General features: G+C 40.2%; 1 protein-coding gene across 4 annotated transcripts in view; it reads left to right on the top strand.

Moving 5' to 3' along the window:
• LOC139239213 (mitogen-activated protein kinase-binding protein 1-like) overlaps positions 1-14147 on the top strand; it is a 77684-nt gene that overhangs the window by 17456 nt on the left and 46081 nt on the right. For all 4 annotated transcript variants that reach the window (XM_070867879.1, XM_070867878.1, XM_070867877.1 and 1 more), the window contains exons 2-10: positions 1059-1150; positions 5285-5347; positions 7227-7284; positions 9732-9902; positions 10456-10593; positions 11488-11670; positions 11787-11947; positions 12065-12254; positions 13197-13346. In XM_070867879.1, coding sequence (XP_070723980.1) covers positions 1059-1150; positions 5285-5347; positions 7227-7284; positions 9732-9902; positions 10456-10593; positions 11488-11670; positions 11787-11947; positions 12065-12254; positions 13197-13346 — 1206 coding nt within the window. The remainder of the gene's footprint in view (positions 1-1058; positions 1151-5284; positions 5348-7226; positions 7285-9731; positions 9903-10455; positions 10594-11487; positions 11671-11786; positions 11948-12064; positions 12255-13196; positions 13347-14147) is intronic.

Below are 14147 nucleotides of genomic sequence, written 5' to 3'. Positions count from 1 at the left end.
CCTAACAGTGTGATTGCCCCTTTTTTGTTCTTTAATTCAATCCATATAACCTCATTTGATGACCCCTCTAACATAGCAGCCCTCCTCACAGCTGTATTGGTTGAGCAAAGGTCGGGACGGATGAGCGGCGAGTGCTTGTGGCGAGATGCAGTGAATGTTTATGGCGGAGGAACAGTGAGAGATCGTGGCTGAGGTGCGACAGATGAGGGTACAGGGGCAGCACGGGCCAGCCCACACTGCGATATGTGTGCGCACTAGGTCCGTGCAGCAGAGCAGGTCTCCAGTCGTCTTGGTTAATCCTTGCCACTGGACCAAGCCCGTGTGATGGCTGGTGTGCAACGGTCACCACACATTAAAAAAATCCACGCACAGGCATCTTCCACCCCCTCAATTGAAGTTCAGGACTGGAACATTTGGGTCCTTCATTGAAACATCTGTGAACTCGTGGAAGCAAATATCCTCATTCGAGGGATCGCCTATGATGATATGATGAGAATTGTCAAACACAAACAAGTAAACATAAAAAAGTAACTCTAGGTAGTTTGTAAAAGTCATGTTTAAGCTATTTAGCTTGGCGGAGGCCTTGTGAAGCAGGTCCCCTACTTGTTTCTAACTGGAATGATGGGGGAAGAGTTAGAAATAAACTTCTCCCCTGCCACCCACCCGCTTGTTCCAAATAAGTTAAGTTGCGGATCATGTGCATTGTAGTGGCAATGCAATCAGATTTTTAATACATTAAGCAGTTTTCTTTTCATTGTCTCTTATCTAATGTATAAATGCATTTACATATCCGATGATTACCCTGCCTCTCCTCCATTGCATTCCCAAATAGTAATCTCAATTTCTAGTCCTGCAAACATGTATTTTTGATTTTAATGTGTGATTTTTGGGGGAAGGGGTAGAAGTAGTATCTTTCCAGATCATGACTATGATGCAGTGCAATTCTGATGTGCTTAATGTCGCTTTTCGGCTTTTCTTTAGTGCTTTAATTAAACCAGCTTTTAGCTGACTCCTTGAGTGCCATTTAATTTTTTTTTAATTGTTTTTCTTCTCTTCAGATTACTCTAGACAAAGTCCTTGGAATTACAGCTTCTAGCAGCAGTAGTTTAGCCTGTGACTTAACCACAGGACTAGTGGCATATCCAGCAGGGTAAGTGACATAAGCAAATCCCGCTTTGTTGGTCAATGCAGTGTGTCGTACAGACCCAGGAAGCTACCAGGTTTCAGCTTGCCGCATGCTGATTCAGTTGATCTTACCTGGGGTAATGGAACCAAGTGCCTTCAACCTCCCTGGACCTGTGAAGGAGGGGTATAAAAGGTGTTCCTGCTTCTCATGGCAATCAGGAGAGGCTAGATTGAACTTGGCTGTGGCCCACACTTGGTTAGCCAGTCAACAATTGCAGCCTAAACTTTTATGTACAGAATGATCGCTGGTATGAGACACTGCGGGGCTGCTATTTCCCAAGCGTGAGCATCCAAAACTGCTTTGCATCTGAAGTGAGCCACTATTTTGCACAGCAATTTAGATGTGGCAAGATGCTCTAATCCAGAGGGGGAACATCCAATAAAGGTTTCCCAGAGACTGTTGAAGTATGACAGTGCCCATTAGAAAAATAAAATCTGTCTGCAAACCTTATTCTGCATCTTGCTGTATAGTAGAATTCTGAATTTTTGGTTACATTAATCAAATTGCAGTGTAACCCGTGCAGATTCTGTATTGCATTCTGTACTGTTTGCTTTTCCTGACATACCTGTTCCTGAACCAGTCAAACAGCCTCCATTTCTTTCGTGCCATGTTCATTTATAATTCTAAGATTAGACTTTGTCTCCTTACAGGACTTGTTAGTTCAAGTGAATACTATTGAAGTTGCCATAGTAGTACAGAATTCAATTTCAGTTAACAATTTGAAGGTTTATGTTCTTTACTGGAAGATTAGAAAATGTTGTGGTTATGCTACAGCAGTGCACTGCACTGTGGAAGATCTGTCTTTAAAAACAGATCTTTTATGTGATTAGTCCTATTTGGACTCTGCTTTTGGAGAACACTTGGCAATATATATCCACTAGTACCCCCAGATAGATCTTCAGGTCTTAGTTTTTCTTCCCTCTTCAGACTGGAAAGGTGCTTGTGTGCTTCCACAGAGTACCTGAGCATGAATGTAAATTTATACCGATCTTCGAATGGTACCTGGGACAAGTCAACCCACTGGAACGGAGTCCAAAATAAATACTTTCAAAATATCACACCCGAACTCTCACTCCGGGGAGTTTAGCTTTTATCGGCTGCACCCGAATTGAAACTTTGCTTCAAATGTGTACCGTAACATGAAATGGTGAAGGTTGGGGAGAATGGAGGGCAGTTAAAACTACACACTACCCCCAGAGAGAGCCAACAAACCCAAGTTATACTGTCTGCTCCCATGTTGCTTTTTGTACAAGGGCAATGAAGCTCTGCTCACTGACATTTTAACTGATATTCATTTGAGACCTAAAGGATTATTGAAGACTCCTTGGTCAGGGCTATTGACTCTACGTCGGTATTTTATAATTGGCTTTACTGCAGACTCTCGCCTCTCCCTTACATTATCTTTTTTTTTTTAAGTATAAATCTAAAACTCTCTTGCATTAATGCAAGCTGTGCAGTATAACTGGCCTACAGCAAAGTGTAATCCTGTATCTGAATTTTGTTGCTCATAGTTCTCCAGTGCTAATTGTGTCTAAAATAAATATGCACTAATGAAGTGCTCCTGTCCAGGCCAGAGAGGGGGTGAAATTGATTTAGAAAGGGATTAATGTAGAAATTTGTATTCTAATGCCAAGAAAGGGAAAAATGCAGTGTTAATGGTCTGGAAAATAAATAAGTTAAAGGTTTACTTATTTTTGTCTCATCTGGCCAGTGCAATGGTTTGGCATTGTCTTTACATATCCATGTGTTGAAACATGTCGACCAGCACGTTTCCATTTTATCTCAATTGGGAAGATGTTGCCAACAATTAGAAATGACTACTGTACTTTGTCAAAGTATTGGTAACTAAATTGAAGATTTGTGTAAGGATTTTAATTTGCAGCTTTTTAAATTTTGCCTCTGATTAAGTGACAGAAGGTTGTCTTGCAAAAGTCAGGATTGCAAATATTATTATAAATTGGATTTTAAAGGGTGACTCAGACAGATTTGTTCAAAGTCTGCAAAGTTTCATTTTAATGTTTTGATTCTGTCAAAACTACTTGATCAGTGCCTTGAAATCTGTTCATTTTAGAAGTGTAAAAAAAATTGTATTATCTGTCAAATGAATTTGAGTACAGGTTTTATTAAATAGCATACTAATATAGGCGAGGTCTATCTAGCTGGAGCTGAATGCCATAATAACTGGATAAACACAGGTGTGACTATTTTGATCTTCCTTTGTAACTTTAATTAATTTAGGTATGCATATGGAGCTCATCAGATCCATACATTGGGTGTGACCAAGAGTTACTCAGTCCCCAAACTGCAGTAATGCTGTGAAAAGTCTCTACTTGCTGCGTGTAACAAAGCAATACCCATGTAATAATTACTTGTGAATCGTGACTCTCCTTTTTTGAGTATTAATTTTAGATAATTGTATGTTTTGACACTACTTTTTGCTTTCTTTTCTTCCCACTCCCCTCTTGAATGTCTTAACCTCTTTGGGGTATGTTCCATGAGTGTCTCCCAACCCCTGTCCAATTATGTGCGCTTTTGTTTTTGTGCAAAATCTCTTCAAACAAAATTCAACCAGTTCCAACAGTTGTGGTTGATGTTGGAACCAATGACCTGAAAATGATAGGAAAAGAGTGAAGGGCAATGTTCCTTATAACTTTTGAGGGGCCTGCGCAGGACTTGCAGATTGCTATGTGGCCGCACAGCTTAGCGAGAACGTTGGTTGAGGGCTCATTCGTAGAATCATAGAATGGTTACAGCACAGAAGTAAGCCATTCAGCCCGTCGAACCCGTGCCGACTCTCAGCTAGTCCCAATCCCCTACTGTTTCCCTGTAGCCCTGCACACTTTTTCCCTTTAAATCCATTTTTGAAAGATAAAATTGAGTCTGCCTCCACCACCCTATATAAGAAAAGCAGTGGTCCTAGAACCGACTCCTGGGAAGCGCCACTGTATACTTTCCTCCAGTCCAAAAAACAAACCTGTATCCAGGCTGCCACTGTCCCTTTTTTATTCTATGGGCTTCAATTTTGCTGGCAAGCCTATTATGTGGCACTTTGTTGAACACCTTTTGAAAATCCATGTCAACCAGTGTCCTCATTAACCCTCTGTTACCTCACATTCATCTTTACCCCACACTCCAATATATTTATCAAAACGTTTACTGTTAACTTTGATAACCCTTGCAAGTTTTAAAAATCGGTTTCTCACCCCTCTTTTTTTTTTTTAAACTTTCGTTGTATTCCTTGCTTTTATCACTGTTTTGGATTTTTGCCTTTCCTTTTAGCTATTTACTGTCTCTTGCTTCTTTGTTGAACATGATTGCTTAACTGCACAAGTGGACACGTTGTCTTTTATGGGATATATACTGCTTTTGTATTCATAAAACTTATTGAAGAATTTTCATTGTAGGCAATGTTCCAAATTATTTATTTTAGGCTGCGCGACCCCTTTAACTGGATGGGCGGCCTATTTTAAAGTCCGTGCATGTGTGTTTTTTTCAATTTCATATCTAGTGCCTCGATTGGGTCTTGAATTGTCAGTAAGAAGAAATCAGACAGCTGACCTCTTTATCCGAGCTTTTGCCAAGAATGCAATGGCACCTTCTAGCCTTAAAGCTGCCGTTTCTCTGACTTACTGTGAGCAGTGCCATGGGCAGTCCTCTAGTTTAATCAAAATGTTAGGATTATATTTAACTTTCTCCATTAATAATTGAGTGAGGGTGCAGTCGCCTCCATTGAGTCGTTTAAAAGTGAATTTTACCAGGTGAAAAGTCAATTTTCAGCAATTCCTGGTTGTCTTTTTTTTTAAAAAAGAGCCGATACACTGGGTGAATGAGCAAGAAATATCAAAAGGTTAATGCGATAAGGAATGGCTTCACTGCCTATGTTTGCCTGTAAAAATAACATGTTATAATATTGTTTCTGCTTTTGAAATTAGATTTGCTGAAACTATGAATATTTAAACAATTAAGTTGGTATTCTATAAACGACTAGCCATTATGCACAGCATAAACATTTGTAGTCTGTTAGTGCAGTAATTGCAATACTATAATTTGTTTTTTCTGGAGCAAAAAAAAATTGAGTCATTTATTCTGTTTTGAAAGGTGTGTGGTGGTTCTGTGCAACCCAAAGAAGAATAAGCAGACTCATATCCTCAATGCTTCCAGGTAAGGGACAACTAAGTACAATAGCTAAGACGTTAGGGCCTAGAAATCCAGGCATGCCTAGTTTTTGGCACCTTGCCTGTATGGTGTTAACAGCCTGCACTCAAATGGGGGGGGGGGTCCATTTGTTTGTTTCCAAGCTGGCATCCGGCACGCTTTGAGGCATAAGTACATGCCATTTTTGCCCCCCAAACAACAATCCCAATTTCGTGCCCTACATCTATTGTGGAGCAATCCAATAAGGTTAACAAAAAAGGCAACAGAAATTTGGAGTACAATGTGCTGCTCGAGTCCTTTTTTGGAACAATTGAAGGCTATTAAAAGTAAAGTAGGGTAGGACTTCTGTGATCTTTGGGTTTGCTCTGATTGTAGTCAATATTGCTAAGGGAGGTAGTTAAGTATAACCAGTGATGTATCCTGGGTAACCATGGTCTCCTGGAGCTTGCTCGATTGCCTAAGGAATCCCAAAAAGAATTTCCCAGTCTTCCTCAGATTTGTTCCACCTGTTGCATCCCCATGAGTTGAGGCTGAAGGAGATTGCAGAAATGGGGAGGGGCGAGGCCTTGGAGGGATTTGAAAACAAGGATGATGATTTTGAAATCGAGGCGTTGCTTAACCGGAAGCCAATGTCTGTCAGCGAGCACGGGTGATGGGTGAGTGGGACTTGGTGTGAGTTAGGACATGGGCTGCTGAGTTTTGGATAACAAGTTTGCATAGGGTAGAATGTGGGAGGCCAGCTAGGAGTACATTGGAGTAGTCAAATTAAAGGCCTGGTCTGGTCATGTCCTTGCCTGATGTCCACTGGTCACTTCACCTGGGATTAGTTAATTTGGCACAAGTCAAAAGTTTGAACCTGTGTGGTTGAACACTACACCCCATCGTGTACTTACCAACTCTTGAAAGGGGACACTTATGGCCTTTAGATTGTTGATCTTCGAGGTTGCGTTTGTTACAGAATTGCAAAAAGTAATATTTTAGCTGTTTTGCAGTGTTCGGGTGAGTATATCAAACTGTATTCTCAATCCTTGGGGTCTAATTTTAAAGCCATAAAGTTGGATTTGAGCCATTTTGGTCTGGTCCTATTTAACTACACCCATGATTGCTTAGCTGTCATCCGTTTCATTATTTCACTTTTTAAGATTAGGTGTAACCATACTTCTTGCTATACCCTGATGCATCACACTGACAGATTTTCTAAACAATCCTAGAGGTTGTCCAACAAAATAGACATGTTGTAACAATACAAGTTAATAGCTTTGTAGTAAATTGATATTTTTAATCTTTTGCGACCATACAGAGATTAAATGTTATTACACTGGTGGAAATGATTAATTGGAAATAAGCTATACTGTCTAAATTATCCATGGATTCTTGATCCTTAATTTTAACTCTCAGGTGGGGGCCAAGGTGAGCGACAAATTCCCCTAGCCCCGGCAACAGGAGTCCTGGGTGATTTTTAACGTGGGTCTCATTTGCATGACCCAAGTTGGTTGCCACCCAAAGTTTGCAGGAAGCGGCAACTGGAGGATGAGGGGAGGGGGGAGGAAGAGGAATGTCGGGTGACTGAAGGAGCGTTACCAGGCACTCGTGTAAGTTGCTGGTCAGTGGGTTTTGGGAGGACTTCTTAATCGGGAACAAGATATTATGTTGGCATTCTAGTACCAACTAAATGACTAAACATTGTCTGAGAACATGTCTGACCACCAGTGCCCATGTGAAATCTACTGCTTTTGCAAGTTGGCAAAATGTTCTGGTCAAGTAGACGGTGGTGGGTGGTTTCTTATTCAAAATTTCTTGGAATTGGTGAAGTTCTGTTTGAAATGCGGACTTGCTAATAATGGTGCTTTGTCAATTATTGACCTAATCTTCTTTCTTGATTTAGAAAAGCAGTCAGCGCGTTGGCATTCTCACCAGATGGAAAATACTTGGTTACTGGGGAGGTGAGTGCGTTTGTGAATGACTACATGCATAATTTACAATTTGGAATTTGGATTGTGTCTCGGACTGTCATGAGAAAATAGTTCATATACAAGAAACTTACTACAGTTCAGCTTGGTACAGGGCTTAACACTTAACTGCATGGGCTTAAAGTACCAATATATGTCGGTTTATATAAATGCAGCCCACTTGTTAATTTTCATAATATCATGTTTATGTTCCATATCCCATTCTCGTTGTCATAGGCAGTCCCTCGAAGCGAGGATGACTTGCTTCCATGCCAAAAAGGGATGAGTTCACAGGTGTTTCAATGAAGGACCTAATATTCCAGATCCCGAACTACATCGTGAAGGGTGGAAGATGCCTGTGCTTGGATTTTTTTAACATGTGGTGGCTGTTGCACACTGCATGGGCTTGACCGAGCTAGGTCTTGGTCCAGTGGCAAGGACTACCCAAGACTAACTGGAGACCAGCTCTGCTGCACAGACTGAGCATGCATACATATTGTAGTGTGGACTGGCCCGTGCTGCCCCTGGGCCCTCTCCTCTTCTGGGGCCCTGGTCACTTCTCTCTACGGACTCTTGCCCCCTCCTCCTAAGCTTAATGCACTGTACATTGAAGCAAATGTAGCTGCTCCTGTAAATTATTTGGGAAATGTGAGAACTTTCATTGTTCAATACAATTTTCATATGATCTTCTAGTCACCATCTTAAACCAAATAAAAATGAAGCCACCATTTTTTCCTAAGATCCAAATTTGTAAGAAACATCAGCCTCCATATATTGAGAATTGCTGCAATCCTTTGGGAAAAGTCATCCAGGATGCTATTCTTTGAGAAACGTTTGACCTGTGGTGCCAGAGCTTTGCTGTATTGTAATCATATTGTGCTAGTGTCATTTACTCCCAATATGTGTTTTGCAAGATGAATCTGGCAAATGTATCTTGTATTGTGACTGGAAGTGTGAAAGGGACATAGCCATAAAACTGCTGGATTTGGACATTAAATTAGTTGCACTTGTTTCCCCTCATTTTTAATTGGATTTTGAAACTGATGGAGTCTGATCTCTACTCCTAAACATTACAGTCATCACTTTACTATGGTTTTGTAACATTGGTTAAAGAGCATTGCCTTTAATTGAAATTCAACTGAAGAATCAGGCCATTATGGATTTTTAGTTGGCAGAATAGTTGAGAAAAGGTTCGTACATGCTTGATTTTGACTAAAGGCAAAAAAAATTGTTTCGGACTATTGAAATGCAGGCAATTGGTGACATCCAAACTATATACTATTCAGTCTCCAGACTGAAAGGGCATCACATCTGGCAAGTTTGCACTGAGACAAGTTTGCCTTACTCTGGCATTTCTGTACTTGCCAAGTTTGACACCCTGCAGTTCTTCATTTGTGAACTGAACTAATGAAGCAAGTTCAATGGAAGAGGTAAGAATAGATCTATGATGGATTAATAGTAAACCATCAACTGACTGGATCATTTCAATCAGCCTAAACTTGGCCATTATAAATTACAACTGCTAAATTAATAGTGAATGTACCCTAACATAGCACTTTCAGCTTCTTGGAGCTCTGCTTTGTTCAAGTCACTACTCAAGTCATCAGGAAGGTTGTACTTTCATTATTTTAATAATGCAAAACAGTAACGTTATGAAGCATCAATTTTACTGCAATAGAATTTTCTTGTGCAAATGAAATTTAAGCTCTGAATGGAGCATACAAGTTTTATTATTTAATCTGAGCTTTTTAATGTATGTAAAACAAGCTCCTATAGTTTAATTTGCTGCATTGAGATTAATGAGCATATTTTGATTTCTTAATCAAAATTAATTAAATCTGCTACCTGTGAAGCCTTTCTAGAAATACTACTAAAATAGTATTTGAACAGAAATATTTCTCCCTCCCCCTGCCTCCACACACACACTTTATTTTCCCTCTGTAAATCTTCAAAGGTATATCCTCTTTTCTGGCCACTCCCATATCTATTGGGAGGGAAAATTACATTCTAAAAGATGTGTTGCCTGTCACTGGATGTTTGGTGCAGGGACAAATACTGTACTCACTAGGAGAGCAAATAAAAATGCAGCCACTTTATGTAAGTGGGAGCATGAAGACAACCAGCAAAGGTCTGGGACAAGTGATGAGTTGGAGCTGTACATGAACAGACTTGACTATCCATGCAATACATTTTTACATCGTCAGGTTTCTGTCAGTTGGGGTTAAACTTTGGGGGAGCTAGAGGGTGTGGAAGAGTAACACATATTCACGTACAAACCATAAATGGAAGGAGATCTTGCTAGCCCACCATCTAAAATGAAATTGTACCAATTAGGGTCAGGTAACGTCCGATTCCTGTGACTAGAGTGTTGAAATAAATTCTGTTTAGTTGTAGTGGTATGCTTTACAAACGTGCTCATGTCTTTTTTTTTTTAAACGTAGAGCGGACACATGCCTGCTGTACGGGTCTGGGATGTGGCCGAGAAGATCCAAGTGACTGAATTACAGTGCCACAAATATGGAGTGTCGTGTGTATCTTTTTCTCCCAATCTGAAGTATATTGTGTCGGTAGGCTACCAGCATGACAAACTTGTCAACGTCTGGGATTGGAAGGTAAGAACGTGTGGGATATGTGTTTGACAATAGGCAGTGGAACATTTTTGGCTCTTGTGTTCTATGCCAAGATGTAATCAAATGTGGTAATAGTGTCAGAAGTGCCCATGCTATGGTTTCAACTCCATGGAAAAGGCACATGCCTAGTGTGAAGACCCACAGGCCCTCATCTTCCAGGTGAATTTCAAATATAGTTATGTAGAAAAATGTATTTAATAATTAACAATGATGCAAGTTAACAACTGACAAAGTAATTTTTTGATTCTCGTTCATGTTATCCCTCTCGTGATTTGCCTTGCTTACATAACTTCCGTCTACTCAAGATGAGGGGAGCCACAATCCACCATCCTCTGCCTAATCCCTCTGCATCATTACACCACTAGGCCACCAATTAAGTGGCAGAGCCTTTTGAGTCAAGTTTTGAATTTATCAATTCTTTGATCTCTTTGGATATTGTGGGTCTTATTCCCTCTTGTGATTTGTATTCATTATGCTGGATGGGAGAAGTTATATCTTTACAGTAGTACTTACAGAAATGCATTTGTTTTGACAGAAAAACTCCATTGTGGCATCTAACAAAGTTTCCAGTAAAGTAACAGCTGTTTCGTTCTCTGAAGACAGCAATTACTTTGTCACAGCTGGCAACAGGCATGTCAAGTTCTGGTACTTGAATGAATCCAAAACCTGTAAGGTAGGTACATTCTTGAATGATTTCTAACATGTTTTAAAATGCAGTTTTGCAGTAATGGAAACTGCTTTAATCTAGAGTGAACTGTATTGACACAAGAAAATAAGTAGTTTTGTATCAAGATGAATATGCTCTTAACTGTTGTAAGCACTGCACAGCTAGTGTATCTATAAAGTCTTCACATGATGGTTGCCTTGTTCTGCACCTTTTTGTTCAAAAAATTACATGAGCAGACTAATTCGATCCCGGGTGCATAATTTTTGTAGAAGAATCCACTTGTTGCTGGTTTGCTGCTTGATTGATAAGTCAAGCAGAAGATTGGTAAAAACAGTACAAAGAGGCTGGTTACCCTTAGCAGTCATACCAATACTCTACTTTTCCTCATTCAGGGTCAATTGTTAGAAACTGGTGAGGGGATTATCACCTGGAAAGTTGGGCTACCGATGAATTTTCTCCGTTTGCTAAGATGGCAAGTTTTGGAATGATGGGATTTATAGTTGTTTCCCTTGTCTTTGAGCCCCACGTAGTTAAGTCATAAACCCTCAAAAAATGATGCTTAAACTTAGTCACGATGTGCACCTAAATCACGTGAATTTAAGTAAGCCTACATCAGACGCCAGTGTGTTTTGGAAAGTAAAAATTGACATTTGCAGCTTCTAGTTTCTTAGTTCTTCTACCATTTATTAATGAGATTATACATCTTTGGGTCAAATAACTGAAGAGGAGAGCAAAGAAGACTCTTCACAGTTGCAGGAAGTAAAGACTAAATTTCTTACTGGAGTAACTTGTTGCTTTGTCAAAATTTCATCTGAATAGTCTAACTTGGTAGATTCCTTGTGTAACTTTTCACCCTTCCACTCCTCTTAACCAAGTAAGTGCCTGTGTTTTCCAATCCAGGCAAATATTACTGTTCCCTTAATAGGGCGGTCTGCATTACTGGGTGAGCTGCACAACAACTTTTTCTACGGAGTGGTGTGTGGAAAAGGAAAGATGGCAGGAAACACATTTTGCATCACCAGCTCTGGTCTTCTCTGCCAGTTCAATGGGAAAAGGCTGCTTGATAAGTGGTTGGATTTGAAGGTACAGTTGTTTTCTGTTGGCTATAAAGATACTGATCTCTGCTGCTTTTAGTGCATGCAATGGATACTTTTTGTACATTGAAAAGCATGCTTTTCTGCACTTTATTTTGCTTTCAGACTTCCGCAGCAAACTGCATCTCTGCATCCGAGGACTTCATCTTTTGTGGTTGTTCCAATGGGACATTGAAATTATTTAACCCTGTGAACCTCCGTTTCATCACCAATTTGCCCAAACCTCACTATCTGGGAGTGGATGTGGCAGCTGGAATTGAACCAAGGTAGAAAAAAATAAATAAACTTCCAGTCAGTTTTTTGACTTTTTACTGTCAAGGTCTTAGAATCTGACTACAAGAAGCAGAAGCAAATGGTTTCTAAATATAATCCTGTCTCCTCAGCTGTTTGTTCACCAAGAAGACAGATGCCACATATCCTGACACTATTGCTGTGGCCTTTGATGCTTCCAGTCGGTGGTTGTCCTGTGTATACAGTGATCATAGTCTCTACGTGTGGGACACAAATGACGTCAAGAAAGTTGGGAAGGTTTACTCTGCACTGTATCATAATTCCAGTGTGTGGAGTGTAGAGGTATGTTGACACTTTATTTAAAACAAAAATTATATAAGAGTCTTACATACCACTGTTTTTGAATAGTGCTATTCAGTCAGGATGTCCCAATGAACATGTACACCTCAATTACTTGTATAAGATTTTTGTCATTTGACAGAAGAGGCCATGAAGATCATTCTTGGAGCTCTTGTCAAAATTGATCAGTGATTTTCTTTTGACAATTTGAGGGTGTGCAGAAAAGGGATCTCCTGTGTAACAAAGTGGAGAAATGATTGCTTGATTCCATGGCATTAAAAGTCAAGGGTGGAGGACTCTAATCCTAAAAGCACTCAGAACCAACTCTGCCTGCTGTTGGATATGGGCACCTTCTTGCAGAACATCTGGCTTACAGCTGAAGAGCAATCTGCAGAGCATGTACTTTTAACTGGAATCCAAGAAACCCACAGGAAGGACTTCAAATTCAGTTACAGTAGGGAGCAATCAGTCGGTATAGCCTTTCTAAAGCAGTGAGAGCACCTGATCCATTTTCTCTTGGTTGGGGTTTCTGTTTCAGCCAATGGGCAAAGGACACCTCAGAATGCAATCTTGCATATAGTAGAGTTGGGGAGACGATCACTTGACACTTTAGAGTGCGAATTTCTGAAAATGGCAGTATCCCAAGTGTTTCTCCTCCTCCACCCCAACCAGTTTGAGATGCCGGCAGTATCATTTGTACATGAAAGTTGAACCTTTGCCAAGGAATGAAGACCATATTTGCTAACTATATACAACTTATTGTGGATGTCAATTTTTCCAAGCTATTATGTAACAGCCTAACTTTATGGATTGTTGATCTGCATCAAGTCAACTTCCCAGAATTGCTTCTGAATCTTCTCTGGTTTTATATATAGGCAATACAAATGACAGTATTTTTAATGTTAGAGGTGCTGTAAATATTGCATCAGTCTGTTAATTTTCCAGGTTTATCCCGAGTTGGAAGACTGTAACCAAGCTTGCCTGCCACCTGCATCTTTTCTAACTTGCTCGTCGGACAATACTATCCGATTGTGGAATACCGATGGTGCCTCTGGATTTCAATTCACTTCATTCCGCAAGAATATTTATAGCACAGTAAGAACTGTCCCTCTTCCCATCTCATTTCCACCGTAAGCCATATGCAGTCAGCCTTGCCTAATATGTAAAGATTTTTTAGTTAAATTAAAATGTGTTTACACATTAATTCATATTCAGACTATTAGCTGGGACACAATGCCAAGTGAACAGAGAAATACCTGGATTCTATTGGAGAGGATTTAGAAGAGCAACAAAGATGATTCCTGCATTTGGATCCTTTGTACCATTTTTTTTTTTTTTGCTGTGCTGCTACCAGCAGTGCGGTAAAATAAGGGGAATCTATCTGGTTGAGAATGGGGATTAAGGTGTGCGAATAGTTGCTGTACTCTGGGCTGGGCAGAGCATTGAGTCGGCTGTGGAGGCCTGCAGGCCAAAATTGAAGAGATTTTTGAGTTTTGTTTAATTAACTATTGCAAGTGCATCTCTTCCCCCAGTCAAAGTCCCTTACTCCAGCGCGTGCTCTTGCTCGCCCTTCTCTTTCTCCCCCCCCCCCCCGGGACTTGGACCGCATGGTCAATTGTGGGGCCCCACTTCCGTTTTTTTTGCAGGTGGGGTCCGGAGGACATAGCACAGAAGGAAGAGAAAAGTGTTAATACAAATAGTCACTCCATTTTTAAAAATCCTTTTTTGCTCTAATGTTGCCTGCCCAGCTTGCTTGCTGTAACCCTTGCTCATCCTACAATGTAGTCAGGTGATGCCATAATGTTGTTCTTTGGAAGAGCAATATATGTAAATATATTCTTGGGAAAGTGTGGCCTCAAAGGAAAAATCATTTTTGGCAGTTAATAAAATGTCCAA

The sequence above is a fragment of the Pristiophorus japonicus genome, chromosome 26, assembly GCF_044704955.1.
Source record: "Pristiophorus japonicus isolate sPriJap1 chromosome 26, sPriJap1.hap1, whole genome shotgun sequence".
Lineage (NCBI taxonomy): Eukaryota > Metazoa > Chordata > Chondrichthyes > Pristiophoridae > Pristiophorus > Pristiophorus japonicus.
This window is presented reverse-complemented; position numbering and strand designations above follow the sequence as displayed.